The following is an 18,463-nucleotide window of genomic DNA, read 5'->3' on the forward strand; positions in this document are numbered from 1 at the left end:
TATTTAACCCCACTGGGCCTTTTTATCATCTGTAAAACAGCAGGGCCCTTGTAAAGATTCAATCACGTAACACGTATGTAGCACTTAGCAGTCCCTGACAGGAAGAAAGTGGCAGCCATTAATAACAATTACATTTTTAACAATTTAAAAAATGCTCTTTTGAGAAGGGTTCAAAAGTAACAGATGGAACAAAAAAAACTTTTAGTGAGTGTCTGTTTTAGTGAGCGTTGGTTACAGAACTGTAACAACCTGCAATGTAAGGAACTTCAATCTTAAGCTGGCACTTAGATACTGCATTTTGAAATGTAATTAACCCTGGTTGATCCCCAGAAGTGCCTTCATGATGAGAGTTCGGTAATTGTTATTATTATCACTATTACTGCTGTTATCATTAGGGTGTTCTCAAAAGGGCCGGTTTCCCTGCTGGAGTGGAAGGAGCGGAGACAGGGAATTGCTGGTACCACTGCTGCCTATGTGGAGCTCCATAATGCGTACTGCTAATCACCCAGTCTCCTGCTCTATGCCTCTATTATCCTCATTAATGTTTCTGCTGAGGCACTATCTGTTTTCCAATTTCTCTCTCTCTTCCACGTGCAGAACTTGGGAAGAGAAGCACCAGTCTGACCGCCCTCCACCAACCGATAGCCCAAAAGGCAGGGGAGCCTCAGGTTCAAGTCACCTGAAGCATATCTGGGGGCGGGGAATCCGGAAAGCCGAAGAGCGCCTACGGATCCGCCCCGACGCGCGGCCCCAGCCTAGGGAGACCCGGCCGCGGGAATGAGTAAGGGGTCAGCCGACTGGGCGGCTCTCCGTACCCCCGCCGTCGACTAGATCGGGGAGCCAAGAGGGACTTCCAACACGCCCCAAGTTTCATCTCAAGTCGTCTCCGAGGCTGCGTGCGCCCCAGCTTCGAACGCTTGCCTGCAACGTGGCCGCGTTTGGGACGCCCTTTCTACCCCCAGGGTCACCCAAACTCTTCCGTTCCCTCCCCAGGCCGAGCCGTGTGCCGGGTCCCCCAGCCCCCGGCTTCTCCTCTCCGCGTGCCGGGGGAGTCCGCCCCTTCGCCGGCTCCGGCCAGCCCAGCCACAGCCCCGCACCGCAAGGAGCCTCGGCGCTCCTGACACCGCCCGGCTGCAGGACGGGGGCAGGGCCAACGGCGGAACCGCCCCCAACCGCCTCCCGGGCCCGGCGGGCGGGCGGGTTGCTGGGGCGCCTCCACCTCCTCTTCCTAAAGCGGCGAGGCGCAGAAGAGCGGCATCACTCGAGCCCAGGTCCCGGCCACCGCCACACGCTGCGCCCCGCGTTCGGGAGGAGGAGCGGCGGCGGCAACAGCGGCGGGCAGGCGCCAGAAAGGTAGACTGAGTCCCGGGCAGTCGCGCAGCGAACCGCACCCCCCCCGCCCCAGCCCGGGGCTACGAGCCACCAGCCCGGTCACCCCACTTCTGTGTGTCCTTCCAGGCCCGGGTCGAAAAGCCTGGGAGGGCCGCGAGCTACCCCCCGGAGGAGGAGCCAGTCCGAGCCCAGGGCGCCACCGCCGCAGGAGCAGTGCGGAGCAGCCGTCGCCTTCATGGCCCACTCACCGGTGGCTGTGCAAGTTCCCGGGATGCAGGTGAGGAAGCCCAGGCCGCCTCCGCCGACCACGTGACTGCCCCGGAGCCCGGTGCGCGGTCCCCAGCGACCACGGTCGGCCCTGGGGCTCCCCTGAAGGCAGAGCCGGGCGCAGGGGCCAGGTGACCCGGGAGTCAGGCTCGAAGCTTTCCCGGCGTTTCGACTAGCCTGGTGCACTGCGCGGGGAGGGCCGGGAGGGACGGCGCGCGCGGCGAGGTGCGGGGGGGAGGGCGGGGGAGCATAAAAATAGGCCAGATCCAGACACCTGTGCCTGCGGAGCGTGGTCCGGCTGGGGGGGGGGCGTGGAGGTGGGAGGTCTTAACTCCGGAGAGATGGAGGTGTCTCGGAATTTGTGGGGTAAAACGCAAGTCGTGCGCCCCCCGCCCCCGCACACACAAGTCGGGGCGGAGCAAGACAAGGGGGTGTCGGTGGCGGCGGCATTGAATTGGCCTCTTCCTGTGTGCATAGAGCGAAGAGCGAGGTGACTTCTTTTCCCCTTTTGGTGTTGCTTCTTAAGGGCTAAGTTCTGTCTCGTTCCCCCACCTGGCGCAGCCCTTAGTGTGGCGTGAGAAATGCAGGGTCCGGTGTCGGAGTGGCCGAAATGATGACTCCGCAGCCCCCTCCCCCTGCCTTTCCCACTGCACGACTGTTGCATGTGGTTAAAGGAAGCTTTTTGTCCTGGACGGGGGACTACTGCAAGGGACCCAACTTCTTACTGGAGATTTACCCAGGCCGCTCCCCCCCATTATATTTTCATTTTCTTCAAGAAGGAATAAGCTGTGTCCCTACACTTTTTATGCGGTTAAGTTTTTAAACCGGTGCATTTCAAGCTACGTGCTAAGTGTTATCCAGGTCTACTAACTTTTAAGCATTCACTTTTTTCCTTTGCCAGATATCCTAAACAACGCATTTATCAACAGATCAGAGACTAGAAACACGAAAGCCTCAATCCCTCATTATCTTCCAAAAATGTGAAAGCAGATGTTTTTCAAGTTCAGAAAAAACGTTTAGAGTGGTAAATAGACACGGTTTCTAGTAAAAGACTTTTATGTTTCTGGTAAAAGTCAAAGCGCTGTGGATCGGGGCCTCAATTTACTAACTGATGCGTGGAATTCATTTTTTTTTTAAAGCAATTCGTCACATTTATGCACGGTCACAAAACAATTTTAAAAATACTTTCCCACAAAAGGACCATTTGTGTGGGGCGCGTACCGAGCCTAGGACTCCTGTGCGGACTAAGCACCAGGCTTCTTCGCTGAATATAGGGCACGTCTGTGTCGAGTCCCAGGAAGTCGGTGTGTATTTAATTTAAAAAAATAAGAGAGGAAGAAAACAGGAAATGAGAAATATTAGGGCTTTTTAAAAGGTTAATCCATTCAGGCTTTACACAAAGCCTCAAACTTTTTTCTCAGGCCACCCCCCAGCCTGCCTCCCCCCTCTCCCCCAGCCGCCCTGCCCCGCACCCCATTCATTCAGCCTGCCTTTGATTGTAGCAAGAGATTAGTAGTTTGCAATACTGAGTCCAGTTTTGCTCCGTCTGATGTGGAAGGAGTGCGAAGACTTTCCCACCGTGCTCTCCTTTCCAGTGTGTGAGAGTAGTACGGCACGGTTGGCAAGTTTGCCTCTGAGGGTCTCCATGCTTCTGTCTCCATTGTGTGCGCGTGCGTCAGCAGAGCGAGTGCCTCGCGCTCGTCAAGTTTGTGATTCTGGGGAACACTGTGCCGAGGAGAAAATGGTTTCTGGTCTTTATTCTGTTCGTCTTTATTTAATTTGTGTGGTTTCTGGCCCTTATTTGATTTGTCTTGATTTGATTTATATGGCTTTGGACCTGCTTGCTGTTCAGTATTCCTTACCGCTCCCTGCTTTGTTTACTTGTCTGAGTTCCTTATCTCTTGAATTTTTAAATCGTAATTAAGGTGGTTTAGAGTGGGAATCACATCTTTTAACTTACCAGTTCTGCCTTTCACGTTACGCCTTCCCCAAGTTGTGGTTGCTTTGTCCCGCATAATTTGGGGAGGGCGGTCATCTCAGTATTAGCAAAGAAGAGAGGGACATTTATTTGTCACTTTCTCCATCTTAATGAAATGGTGCATTCTTAACTGCTCGTTTCCATTTTATATGTAGATGTGGTTCTTAAGCATTTGATGCAACATAAAAATTTTCCACAGTTAAAATTGTACAGTACCCTAAAAGTACATTTGACGGCAGGCAGTGTGACTCTTGAGCCTAGACTACTTTTACTATTCTTTTGTTCAAAAATCTTGCAAATGAGGTGCAGAAATACATCATGAGCTTGTAAGATTCTCCTAGACTTTTGTGCAAGAGTTAGGAGCAACTTTTAAACCCTTCGAGTGGTAAGAAAACTTGAGTTAGCCATGTGTTCTGGAAATCAGTGTGTAGTATTTCCACAAATCAGGGTGAAGTGGTGGACCGGCCCATAACTTTTTAACAGTTTATTTTAGAGCATTGTGAAGATTGATGGAAAAAAATGATTTTTCCAGAAATAAAAACAAAATTACTTTATCCACAGTGTTTTTCTCTCCCTGAGGAGAGACGTGAAGTAGAAGCCGGGCTACCTGTTCTATCACTTAAGACTTCCAGCATTCCTGACTTTCGAACAAAGAAATTTCTGTTGCCACTAGTTTAAAATAGAAAAGAAACTTGGAGTGACGAAAGAAAACCCAGGATTTGGTCCAGTTCAAACTCTTCCTTATGAATTAGTTATTCAAACTCATATTGTTGATATTTCTCAATATTGTGGTAACGAACATTTTTGCCCCATTACACCAAATGTTGAGGGTATGAATTTGTTTTGGACTTAATTTGCGCTTACCTTTGTTAGTGTATACCTAAAGGAATTTTCCATACCAGGAGCTAAACTCCTGAAAAATATTTAAGGCACAACTTAAAAAAAAGGTAATAAACCAATAAACCTGTTTCTTTCCACTCAAATATTTACTCTTTAATGATTTAAAACATTTTTTCTTTGAAGTTTTCAGTTATTAGTTATGCTGAAGTTTAAAATATTTTCCCTTCGAACCTGCATTAGTATTTAAGACAAGTATTCTAAATAGGTTGTTAAATCTTTCATAAACTGTAGGTGGGAGATGTTAAATACTGAATTGGAGTACTAAGTGGTGTTATGTTATGCCTTATGTTATGCCTCTTGTGAAAAATTTTTTTCAGTTTCTATTAAAGACTTTACAAACTGGCCTTCATGTATCTTTAAGTACATCAAGGTGGTACAGTTTTTCGGTGGTTGTTATTTGAGATGTGAACTGGAAATGAAACATAAGAAGTAATGAACACATTATTGAAGACTTTTATCTAAAGAGAGGGAAAACAGTGCCTTGCATTGGTGAACCTAGTGCCTGGGTTCTGGGAGGGATACAGAAGTACACTGCGTGATCTGTAGCCCTTGAAGGTCTTAAAACGTTGTTGGGGAGTTAAATCCAGTACATGAAATATAAAATAATGCAAAAATCTGTAAGACCTTTTCTAGAATAGAAGTTTCTGACTGGAGGAGTTGAAGGCTTACAGAAGGTAAACTGACCACTAAGGATTATTGGGGTCCATATTGGGGAGCATTTCTAAGCAGGAATGTACCCTGAGCAAAAGCATGGAGACAGGGAAAGGCACACCTGCACGAGTGTGCATGCACACACAGTCTTTGAGAGTGAGAGAAAATCAGTTGGATTATGACGAATTCCTCTAGAGAAATAACAGGAGGTAAGAGTGGAAAACGTGACTGGGTCCACATTATGGTGGTTATTGAATGCTAAGGAAGGACTTTGGCCTTTGGACTAGTCGTTGAACATTTCTGAGTAAAGGAGGCTCAATCAACGAAATTATATATAGGAAGAGAAATCTCAAGATTGGATGAATAGATGACCTTGGAGGATTGAGAGTCTTGAGGCAGTTGGATCTACTGAGGCTATTTCAATGGGATGGTCATATCTGTACAGAAGCAGCGGACCTTCCATTGACTGATGGCTTTGCACATGCCCAGTACTGTGAAGAAAAAAATATGATTACCAGACTTACTACTTAGCTAATTATAGAAGGAGAAATCAAAGGTTTTATGGTGTTGAATATGAGAAACTGGAAGAATTATGGTACATATGAAAGAAATTGGAAAATCAAGGGGAAGAGCCAGATCTGGTAGGAAGTTAATGATTTCTGTTCTAGACCTGTGAAGTTTGAAGCAACTTCTGTTCACTTCAATGAAGTGAAAATGTAAAACAAAATGTCTATCACCTTGTTGGTGGTGATGTTTTCACAGGTGTCTGTGTATGTCCAAATTCATCAAATTATGTACATTAAATGTGTACAATTTTTTTGTATATCAATGTGCCTCAATAAGGCTGTTTAAAAAAATGTCCAAAAAAATTCGAAGGTACAGATCTGGAGCTTTAGTCATTCATCAGACACTGACTGAGCATTTACTATATGCCAGTCTCTTGTAACTGAAGGAGAGGAACCACGAAGCAGGGAGAAGTTTCTAATACACGAGAGAATATATGGAGGTGCGGGCCCTCATGAGACTGGAAGCATAAGTGGAGGATTAGCTTGTAAGAAAAGGAGGGGTGAATTTAAGATGCATGGGAGGATGATGGGGCGCCTGGGTGGCTCAGTCAGTTAAGCTTTGGACTCGAGTTCAGCTCAGGTCATGATCTCACGGTTCCTAAGTTTGAGCCCTGTGTGGGGCTCTGCGCTGACAGTGTGGACCCTGCTTGGGATTCTCTCTCTCTCTCAAAATAAATAAATGAACTTAAAAAAAAAAAGATGCATGGGAGGATGAGAAAATGTGTCCGCACCAGGAAGGAGTTAACCTGGGGAGAATCTTTGAACTAACTCTGTTCGTGACAAAATTGGAGAGGAAATTCAGTTCAGTGCCAGAATCTAGTTTGGTGGAGTTCTTACCTCCCTTACACCCTTAGAAGGCATAATTTGAGCTTTGCAATTTGAGATGGCAAAAGGTTTGAGGGCATTGCCTTGCATTGATAAACCCAAACCCTTGTCCTTATTGGTGAGTAGTTGATACAGAGGTGTTGGATATGCTAATGATAATGGTGGAAGACCAGCTGGAACCAAATAATCAAAGAGAACTGTTAGCTAGGAGAGTTGGAGGTAGTTGAAAGGTATGGGGTTAGAGGGCTAGGGCCTGTAGGGAGAGTAAACAGGAATTGGGCATGGTAGGACATGTGCCTTGAACACTAATGAAGGTCTGGAAACGGCATTTGAGGACAAAGGTCCATCTTGTACCTCCCTTGCTTGAGTCATAGAAAATGAGAGAACATAATTTAGCTGATACTTAGGAATTGTTGAACATCATGATACTGTGGGTTTTTTTTTTTTTTATCCTGCCTTTCAATTATTCAGTGACCTTGAGCAAAATGGGGAATAATAAAAGCTGCATTTCCTTTGTTTCAATGAGATGTTATTAGGATGAATTAACCATCATCTGTGGAGTATATTTTGAGCCCCTTTGTAAAAGGTGTTGTGATGTATATGGGCAGTTCATCCTGCAAAACAATGCTCGGCTAATCACATGAAAAAACACTGTCATTATCTCATCTCTCTCCTGCTTGATAAGCCACATTTTTCTATTGAAATCCTGTCTTCCTCTCCTCCTCCCCACAACACCAGCACCATACCCAAAGTCTAGGCTCAGCTTTCCAGACTTTTCTGTTATCTGGCTCCAGTCTACAGATGTAAACTTTTTGTTATCACTATTTCCCAGCAAGAAATCCCTTTTGTTCTACCATGCCAGTTACAATTTAGCAATCACTGACTGACCAAGTCCTACCTGATTTTTTCAAGGTCTGCAATCTTCCTTTTTCTGTGAACTTTCCCTGAGTATTCCAGGCCACAGAAATCTCTTGTATTTCTAGGCACCTATTATATCTGTTGTCAGTGGTAGGCAGTCCAGTCACACTGCCGTAGATTTTCTCTAATATACTTATCTTCCAAACTAGGTTGTATATTTTTTGAAGGCAGCGACCATGTATTTTACTTTTCTTTATACCATTAGGTATGAATTACATGTAAAAGTGTTGGCTAATAAATGCCATATAGACTAGACTAGACTCTTCTAACTTTTTTCCCATTCTACCTGTATTGTGTAATGCTTGAATTCTTATAGGTCATGAAGGCTGATTTGTGTGCGCACAATGTAGACTTTTAACACTTACTAAAATGATTTGAATGTATTATATGCAACATGTCTAACAATATATACTTGTAACAAATCAGCTGTCCACACAAACTCTCATTCTCTCTCTCTCTCTCTCTCTCTCTTTTTAAAATTTATTTATTTATTTTGAGAGAGAGAGAGAGAGACAGAGAGAATCCGAAGCAGGCTTGGGGCTGTCAGACCAGAGCCCGACACGGGGCTCGAACTCACGAACCATGAGATCATGAGCTAAGTCAAAATCAGGAGTCGGATGCTTAACCACCTCAGCCACCCAGGCACCCATGAAGCTCTCATTCTCTTACTTGAGACAAAAAGGAGACTCATTGCTTTCCTGGTAACTAGAGCTGATTTCAGAAAAATTTGTGTCTTTGTCAGAAATAACTTCTTATCCCTTCTCTCTGTTTCCATCCCCACCATCCAAAAAAAGTCCAAATAAGTAAATAAAAGAAATTTTTTGCTTCTCTGTCCCAGCTGTCACATTAGGAAGAATCTGATAAAATTTTCATATTAAGGTGGTTTTGATTAATTGCTCAGTGTGTGACCTCTCCCGTGAATATTCACATTTTACAGGGAATAATGTCCAAAAAAGTTTTAAAAAGGAAATCTAGTAATGGGATTTCTGACAGCTAGACGATTATTTTTTACTGAATTGTGTCTTCTGAAAGAGTGGTTGTTTTACTCGTTTTATTTGTTGCTAGAAAATGGAGTTAGGAGAACAAAATTCACAGCAGCCAACTCCTTTTCATTTCTTATAATCAAGACCCAAAGAATTTCCACCACAGGTACATATAAAATAATGTTTCTTGGGGCACCTGGATAGCTCAGTTGCTTAAGCAGCTGACTCTTGATTTCAGCTCAGGTCATGATCTCATGGTTTGTGAATTCAAGCTCCACTTTGGGCTCCGTGCTATCAGTTCAGAGCCTGCTTGGGATTCTCTGTCTCCCTCTCTCCCTGCCCCTCCTCTGCTCTCTCTCTTTCAAAATAAATAAATTTTAAAAAAGAAAAAGAAATAAGGGGCACCTGGGTGGCTCAGTCGGTTGTGTGGCCGACTTCAGCTCAGGTCATGATCTCGCAGTTCATGAGTTCAGTCCCCAAGTCAGGCTCTGTGCTGACAGCTCAGAGCCTGGAGCCTGCTTTGGATTCTGTGTCTCTCTCACTGTCTCCTTCCCTCAGTCATGTTCTGTCTCTCTTTCTCTCTCAAAAGTGAATAAACATTGAAAAAAATGTTTAAAACAAAGAAATAAAATAATGTCTCTGGAAAAACGCCATGAGGTAACTTTTAGAAGAACAAAAATCAATAAAATAGGCACAACTAAAATTTTCACCCTGTCTTATATACATTTCTCATTTTGTCATCTGCCATTTTAGGCTAAGGTATTCTATGATAGGAAGGAACCACATCTTTGAATTAATACTTGTGAAAATCAAACACTTTTTTAAAAGTGTATGTATTTATTTTGAGAGAGAGAGGGCGTGCGCGCGCACGCCGCGCGCGCGCGCACACACACACACACACACACACACACACACACACACACACACAAGCGAGCAGGGGAGGGGCAGAGAAAGAGGAAGAGAGACAGAATCCCAAGCAGACTCCGAGCTGTCAGCCCAGAGCTCCTGCATGAGGCTCAGTCTCACAACTTGAGCTCGTATCAAGAGTCCGATGCTTAACCCAGGCTCCCCCAAATCAGACATTTTTAAAAAGATATTGACTAATTCAAGAATTCTATGAACCAGGAAACGTTATCCCATAGGAAAACGCCTTTACATTTGGATTTTAAAACATAACACATTGCTGGCCAACTCTGCCCATCATCCTCTTTGATGTCACTCCCCCAAATCCCATGTAATTCAGGCAATTTACCTGACATGCCCATTCGGAAAAGCAGGGAAACCTAGTGCAGAACTGATCCTATCCTCTATTCCTGCCTGTCTCCTTGCCACCTGTCACCAGCAGGATAGAGCTGCACACCCCCTCAGCCTGTTCTGGACTTGTTCCAGCATTTCCCTGACTGCACCCTGCTGGCCTTTCTTTTTCTTCATTTATCATACCATCATGGATTAGAATGATCTGTGTCCTAAAATATCAGGTTAGTCATTGGTATGGCATAGCTTTGGCTCTTCTAGCAAAATTAGAACAGAATTGTGGTTCATACTTCCTAAGAAGTAGAGGAAGCAAAATTGTAGACAGCTTAGGTAAAGGAGTCAAAAATATTTTTTAAGTGGCTACTTTCCTCCTCTTCAGTAAAGTCACTTTGAATGGAAAGCGCTGCTAAAGAAATGAGACCTTTTTTTGTCTTTTTGTCATGAAAAACGTTTACAGAAAAAATTTTCAACCTTTCTTTGTGTTTCTGGTAACAGATTGTATGTTCTTTATGGTATTTTTCTGCCCTCTCCCTCTTTCACCTGTTTAAAAAAAAAGTAGGGAAAAGAAATCTGTAAAACCCTATCAATTTACAGTGCAAAGGGCAGAGAAAAGTAGGGTTCAAATCAGACACCATTGGATTTTTCAGTTTGTTTATTACAGAATAATAGAGTGCCTAGCTGCAGAATAACAGTTGCTTTGAATTATAGAAACAGCTTACCAGTATCAACTTAATGAAGTTGTACTGGATTTGAAATCCATACCACGCTAGATATGTTAGGGAATTTCTAAGCATACTAGTGAATTACTCTACCAGGTTTCAATAGTGCCTGGTAACACAATCCTAGGAGTGAATTTTTTGGCAGGTGGAGGAAATACTTCCAGGACATCTAGACGCATCCAGATTTTTCTTTGAAAATGCATTTTTGAGTTGCTCTGTTAGTGCCTTTTTATCCCCCTCCCTCAGCTTTCCATTAAACCATTGGCTTTGTGACATATCACTTTACAGTGTGTTATATTAAGCTAGGACTTAACTGCTTGATGCAGTACAGTATAAATAACACAGCAGAGGGTGATGGGGAAGAGATAGGCGACATAGATCTTCAGGTGGGGCCTACGTTGTTATTATAAATGCAAGAAAATTTGGGGGAGCTGAGCTCCCAAAGCCTTAGCCTCATCAGTATTGCTGCCCACTAGACCTGGGAAGGTTTCTAGACCCCCTGGTCTCAATTTCCTGCTGCCTGCCTTCACTTGAAGCGGAAACACAAAAGAAACCAATCAGCAAAGCATGCACACATGCTACTAAGTATGGTGACAGAAAATAGAACTTTGACCTCTTGTGGTTAAAGAGACTACAGTCAGTGTGTCTGGCAGAGTCAGGGAAAGAAGCATTTTTCAAATGTATGCTTTTAAAGTGCTACTGACCCCATGGGAAGAACAGTTAGCAAAACTCATTAATTAGGCTCCTGTTTGTTTCTGTGGTTTCAGTTCAAATCCTTTGTTTGAACTTAACCCGGAGCCTTCCTGTGTGTTAGTCAGTAAATGGTAGATAGTATAGTGGACTTTCCCAAGTTGGACAATGGTGATCCAGGTTTAATGTTTTTACACACTTCTTCGTGAAACACGAATGGGTGTGACTGAAGCTCGACAGTTGTCAGCAGCAAAGTTTGGAAAGCTTACTTTGTGTAGGAGATGGTGCTTGAAGCCTATCTTCGAGGTACAAAAAAGTATAAAAAGGAGTCCCTGACCTCAAGAAATTTATGCTGTACCTGGAGAGACCGGGCACTTACACGTTTAGAAATCTAACAACGCAGAGCGGTTGTGATGAATCCCAAATGAGATAGAAACTGACATAGGAGCATTCAGAGGAAGACCAGATCGAGGAAGGGAACAGTCATTCATAGGATACCTTTAAAGGAGAGTGAGAGACACGCAAGGGAAAAGGGAAAAGCGATACACACCACGTTCCCTGTATAACAGATATTCAAGGTAGGTGTTCACTGGCATGAACTCTTAGGGCTAAATGATAAAGTCCTTAAATGCCAGACTGACAGTTATTTTTTTTTTTCAACTCCACAACAAGGACTTTTTCTGCAAGAAAGTAAACTGATGAAAGCAGTGGTTTGTTTGATTTTTGCGATGGGAAAATTGCATTAAGCTTCCAACCCTACAGGCTGGGTTGGAGAAGGGGAAGACTAGATATAATAAGCAGACACTGAAATAGCCCAGGCTTTAGTTAACAAGGGTTTGATTTAGGGCAGTGATGGTCCAACTTGCGCGTGCATCAGAACCACCTGGAGGGTTTGTTAAAGCACAGACTGCCAGGCCCCATCTCCAGAATTTCTGATTCAGTAGGTCTGCTCTGGGGCCCATGTATTTGCATGTCTAATTGGATATGGAAAGGAGAGAAACATGGAAAAAGCTGAATTCATCTTTGTGTTAAGTTCTACAGCTTCCAAAATCTCACAGCCACCCATCACTTCCGTTTTCCTTTATCCAGGTAGGTAGGTTTGTCAACTTAGTAAATGCTCTTATCTTCAAATGCAAGTACTTTTATCAACAACGTGAAATCTGTTTGTGCTTATAGTTGTGAAAATGCAACTTGGCTGAAGTGGAATAAAATGTCAGTATACTAAATGTCAGCAAGTGGCAATATTTCCCCCCAAAGTTTGGCATTTTTCAGAATTTTGATGCATCTCATCAATTTTTATTGTTCAGAATCCCTTTTTTCCACCCTGCTGTTAACTCTCACCCCCCAAAATTGCTGGACTTAACTCTGGGCTGCTGTTATGTCAAAAATCGCAAATTCACAGTAATGATAGTCCAAAGCCAACTTGTGTTTACATATGTAAATTCCTGGAGGGGACAGAAAGTTACTTCTGAATCTTTAAGGAAATATCAAATCACTTCCTAAATGGCCTTTCTGGCTCCAAATTTTGCTCCCTAAAATAGTCCCTGTACCTGTCAGATTAACTTACTACCATTTGGCAACAGGTACCATGTAGGAAAGCTCAGAGGTTGGGTCAAAGGATAAGGACTGAAAATTAAAGAAGCAAATAGGGCCTACTTAATGAGTTTGCCCACACCAAACATTGTGAGCGAACTTGATTATTCACCTCATTCACCAGCCTTGGATCCAAATCACCTTTCAATTTCCAAAATGAAAACACAACCAACAAAAACAAAATTATCCTTCAGAATCCAAGATTTGCCTCCAATGAGGATGTTCAAAAGGGTGTACAGAAATATACATCGAAACACATTTAAAGCGATTATCAGAGAATAAATTTCGTGGGTCCGTAGGTAACTTGCTCCCCCTTTAGGGAATTCGGTTTCGGGTAAAAATCCTGATATTTTTACCTTATATTTCACACCTTTTATGTGGTAGCTGTCTCTTTTCCAGGATACTAAATTACTCTTGTGACCCATTTTTTCATAATTCTCGGTGGTAGATTAACTTTTTGTTGAAAGAAATTGATACGGGGTGTACAGGCACTTGCAATGTATATTGTGCAGAAAGTCTATTTTGTGTTCGAAAACACTTTTACTCTATTCAAGAAAATAAGGCTCAACATTTGCCACAGTTTTTAATCAGTGGTACCAATTTTAGATATAACTGTTTTTAAAACATAGCAAAGTGCATTTTTGAAATAAAAATGGGTAAATGATAGGGTAATCACTAAGTTCAAGAAGCAGAAAATTATTGTTTGGCAATATCATTTAAGAAGGTCTGCGTATGGGGTGCCTGGCTGGCTCAGTCAGTAGAGCGTGTGACTCTTAATCTCAGGGTTGAAAGTTTGAGCCCCACGTTGGGTGTAGAGATTACTTAAAATCTTGAAGGAAAAAAAAAGAGTCTCTGTATATAAGAGGAACGAGTAAAATATGTATAATTTACGTGCTCAGTAAACATTATGGTATCTATTGATTTGCTAAATATTTTTATTAGATAGAAAATATAGAGAATTATTTACCACCTTTAAAAATATTTATTCTAAGGTAAATACATATGGAAATGCATATGTATATATGTGTGAAACCAAAATAGGGTTATCAAGATTTAACACCTGTTGTATTTTTATCAGGGCCAGCTCTTTCTGCCTTTAGTACTTAAACTATTATTATTCCTGAAGAAATTGGGCTCACAGCAGTCCATTCCATACAGGATACAGATCCTGGGAAATGACTTTTAATGAAATTCAGTACCAATGTTAAGCTGTTTTAGTGAATTAGAATTGAACTTTACAAAGGATTATATTTATCAAGATTCTCAATTCTCTGCCTAATTTCTCCCATAGAATAGTTTTACAGAGCATCATTGCATTGAAGGAATTGCTTTGGATAAATATAAATTGGTTTACCTGTGAGTAAAATCACAGGCATGTGGGTAGTATACAAATGATTTCTGCTTAACAGAAACTTGTGATCATTTGTATCTAAGCTCTTACTTTGAAACTAAAATTGCTATAAGTACTTTACACTGTAGATTCTGAGGCGATGGGGAATGGAGGAGACAGGGCATTGGATTCTGTTTCAGTCTTGTACCCAGAGAGCTGCCTTTTTTAAAAAAAAAAAAAAAAAAAAAACTATTTATCTCTTCATGAAAAATGGTGACTGTCACTGAAAGATCTTTTTTTACTCTGTCACAGGCTTCCCAAAGGGCACATAAAATGAAAACGTGGGATTTGACTAGTTAAATAATAAATCAATTTCGAGGTTTTAGCATAGGTGACACCTCCATGGTCGTCTTTTTGGACTGTGATTTCTGGTAATAGCAAGTGGAAAAAAAAAAAAAAAACTATTACCGCTGTTGCTATGGATCTTCTATCTGCTGAGGTTCGGGCATCGTTTTGGAGGCTGCAGTGTAAACCCTGTTTAGGGAAGGTAGAATTTCATAATACCAGAGGATTACTGCTGCCTCATGAGCAAACAGAAAATGTAGGTGAGGGAAAAGGTTTTGGACTCTGGAAGAAGAGAAAGACAGTGTTTCCAAGGAAGGGGAAAAAGTAGCCTCTTGCTTTTAAGATTGAGAATTCTCTGTATATTTTTTTTTAGAATGGGAAATTTCTCTACTTTCTGCAGAGAGGAGAAAAAGCTAACAGAAAAGGAAATTGGGGAGGTAATAGTAATTCATTTCTTTCTTGTTGTTTATGACTTCTGTGATAAAAGTTACATTTACATAATTGATTTGTTGTGGCAAGAAAACGCCTATGGAGTAGTCTTTCGGGTCGGGAGAAAGCTTGTGGAAGATCTGGGGGAAGAGCTGACATCATAGGGATGGTGATTTCAGCTGCTTTTCTGTTTAAGATGAGCAATTTTTTGATGGCGTGTGTACTGAGCCAATAAATTGTTTCTAGACACTTGGAGTCGTTTTGAGTGGCCTTTTTTTTTTTCCCTCTGTAGGCAAAATGAATACTTTTCATTAACAAGGAAAAGCGCTAGATGATCAGTGGATTATATTTGGCTAATTTGGACTATTATTTGATCGGGGGAAGGGGAGAAGCTAAAGAGAAGTTATCTTTATTTCAAATGACTGGACTTATTATTGTTACTTTTCCAGTACGTTCTGGCCATAAAAGTCTCTTTCAGGGAATGATTAAAACAGTTCTTTGGAGCATTGCAAGGCTGAGTAGCATCTCAGATTTACTTGAAAATAAGTTTGCTTAATGACTTTTTAGCACCATTTGATTTATGTCTTGGCTGAGAGAAGAGTTCTAAGTAGCATGTAATCCAATTGCTTTTTTCTAAGAACACTGATGGGTACTGAATACTGTATTACTCTATTGTTGGCTTTTAACTTTTCAGTAGTGTAAAAGGTATAAAGGTCTTCATACCTGAAAAACGAAGATCATTTTCAGCCCGCGGCTTGCAGGCCCCTGCCTACACTGAGTCTTTCACCCACGTGCCCTGGCATGTGTATGTTTGGATGGCAGTGTGTCAGGCAGTTATAGTGTAAGTACGATCCTGATTGAAAGATGACGCACAGTTTGAGATGATCTTTCAAAAATCCTAACTGGAAAGATGATCTGTATATTGTGAAAGAATATTTTTATTTCATACAGACGAGTGGTGCCAGAGCTTGAGGATTTAATTATTTTTTTCCTAGTAGGACACTAAATCATTTCTTCCTAGCTATTAGAATGAAGAATGTGGCATATTCTGTTTCTCTATGCTATGGAATAATGCCTGCGTGCATCTCCTCAAATGTGAGGTGATGAGATTATAGCGGGTAACCCTTAAGCTCTGAAACTGAATTTTGGGGATTCTGCTCAGGGGTCTGGACTAGGCTATTATTTACAGAAGATGAGGCGTACATACCTATGTATATATGCAAGGGATCAGGTACCTATTCCAAACCGATTTTGAATTAGATGTAATTAATTTTCTGAGGCAATTAATGTGTAGCAATTTTTCTATGTGTAATGAAGTTTCCAAGAGGAGGTAGTAAGGCTGTAATGTTTGGCCTATGCCTTGAACAAAAGCTTCTGGAAATTTTGGATTTTAACTTCTCCATAGTTAAATAGTTTTGAATGCCTGTGTTTTTTGAAAATAATAATGATGCCCTTTTTCCAGCAGTAATTTTGGACCTTTGTGAATCTAATGCAGCCTTTCTCAACCACAGTTGTCATCTGAACCACAAAACAGAGAAAAATGATTTAAGTTCATGTTTCCTCAAACTAAGACCATTCTAGATCTAGGAGAGTGGAGTTTATTTATTGCATACAGTGGATTCCTTCAACCAGCAGTCAGCGAACTATAGCCAAGGGCCAGTTCCCGCCTGCAGCCTGTTTGTATGGAGCCTGCATGCTAAAAATAGTTTTTACGTTTTTAAGGAGTCATTAAAAAGGAAGAAGTATATGTGACAGAGACCACAAACTGTACCTGGCCCACAAAGCCTAAGACATTTAACCATGTGGCCCTTTACAGAACAGTTTGCTGACCACTGTCTTCGGGTATGGAACCACATTACATTGAGAATTGCTAATCCAAATAAAGGAAATAAAGGAAACGTTTTATAATATTTGCTCTGAGGTTAGCGATACAGGAAGATAATAGAAAAGTTTTTCTTTATTAAAGTGACTTGCATATTGGTCCCATTACTGTAATGCTAAATAGATAGACATTTTTGTTCTCTAGACATAAACTTTAGTGGTTGAATTATATGGAAAATTGCGTTGGTAATGATAATGTGATAAACTGTGTGTGTGTCTGCACACAGGTACATTTTAATATTTTTCTTAGTTTCTAGAACAAGAAAATAAAAGTGAGTGAATTTCATAGAGGAACACAATGGAGGGCACTGATTGCTTTTATCACTCTTTTAAAGACTGATATCTATTAGAGAAGGAAAGTGAATAGAGTGTTAAGTGTCAGACATAATCACGTTTGTTTCCTCCTTGTACTGAATGAGTGTCTTCACCCTACAATTAACATCTCAGGTACCTTGTCAGCAGCTCGGAGAATAGTACTTAATCAAAATGCATTACAATTATTAGATCACAGCATATGAAATAATCAGGCTCTATCAAATGCCGCCTAACTACTTGATTTAGTGGGGGGAGGTGCTATCAGCCATAAAACATTATATTGGTAGATCACAAAATTATCGAGAGAGAAAAAAAGACTAGCAGGCATTATTTGTAATTTGCTGCTGATATCTTTTATCTCCATATTCAGTTAACCATGAAGATCTGTGAGGGTTTTTTTTTTTTTTGTTTCCAGAAAGTGTCAGACCTCATCTCTTCTTTTATCATGGCATTCTGGCCTTTGTCACTAAGTAAACTCGGGGCTAGGTGCAGACATGATGGAACTACCTGAGACAGATGATTTTTCCACTCATCTGCTGAAAACTTGCAGTGGCTCCCTCCTAGCCTGTCCAGAAATTCCTAGGAAAGATGAGTCAAACCAGGCTGCTGAGATGGTCGGGAAAGGCATCACTGGGTAGCTGAACAGGCCTGGCTTTAAGACTGGGTGGGAAGAAGGGAAAGGAAGGAACGGAATGAAATTCGCCAAGGCAAGAAAGGACAAAGGGAGTTCTAAGGTTGTGTTTTTCAGAAATGTTTTATGGGTCCTTTCGGGGTGGGCAGTGAGGATTTGTTTGGTGAGTGGTACTTTCTCTCTGGTTAGGGCTGTAAAATGATAGGGTACAAGTCAGCTCAAGTTGTAGATCACAGATCTTTTTGGGTAGCACACTGTTCAAAGCATTTTAATTACTTTGAATTGCTCATCAAGCTTATTTTGGCTCTGGCAGTTCAAGAACTAATTAGGGAACTTTGTCATTTTGTCTCCATCCTGAGGTTATGTGTTTGTCATTGCCCCTCCCTACCCCACCCCCAGCTAGAAATCACTTGTTATAAAATCAAAAAAGCCAAGTATTTTATAAGGGTTACTTCCAGTTATAAAGTAAAATGACCCTTTAAAGTTCCCAAAGAAACTATATAGCATATTTTTTTGGAGGAAAAAAATCAGATTTTGTACATGTACTGAAATTTGTTACCAGATATTGATTATACTTTTCAGAGAATTGCAGTTTTGTTGATTGCTAGATGAACAAAGACTATAAGTTTTGACTAATAAGATATCCTAGCCACAGTTGTGCAGAGAACATATAAACAGCCTTTTGTTTATTTTGGTATTTGTTAAAAATTAAAAGATTCAGGGGCACTTTCGTGGCTCAGTCAGTTGAGCGTCCGACTCTTGATTTCGGCTCAGGTCATGATCTAATGGTTCGTGAGTTCAAACCCTGCATCAGGCTCTGTGCTGACAGTGTGGACCCTGCTTGGGATTCTCTCTC

General features: G+C 41.8%; 1 protein-coding gene across 2 annotated transcripts in view; it reads left to right on the plus strand.

Moving 5' to 3' along the window:
* Positions 1 to 1,191: 1,191 nt before the first annotated feature.
* STK26 (serine/threonine kinase 26) overlaps positions 1,192 to 18,463 on the plus strand; it is a 54,462-nt gene continuing 37,190 nt past the window's right edge. Inside the window, exons 1-2 of one of the 2 annotated variants that reach the window (XM_047081952.1) lie at positions 1,192 to 1,353; positions 1,459 to 1,609. In XM_047081952.1, coding sequence (XP_046937908.1) covers positions 1,568 to 1,609 — 42 coding nt within the window. In that variant the 5' untranslated portion in view covers positions 1,192 to 1,353; positions 1,459 to 1,567. The remainder of the gene's footprint in view (positions 1,354 to 1,458; positions 1,610 to 18,463) is intronic. The other variant, XM_047081951.1, reaches the window with a different exon arrangement.

Source organism: Lynx rufus, unplaced genomic scaffold, assembly GCF_022079265.1.
Source record: "Lynx rufus isolate CCGP_SWC_20201006 ecotype Redwood Valley unplaced genomic scaffold, mLynRuf1.p SCAF_19, whole genome shotgun sequence".
Taxonomy (NCBI): domain Eukaryota; kingdom Metazoa; phylum Chordata; class Mammalia; order Carnivora; family Felidae; genus Lynx; species Lynx rufus.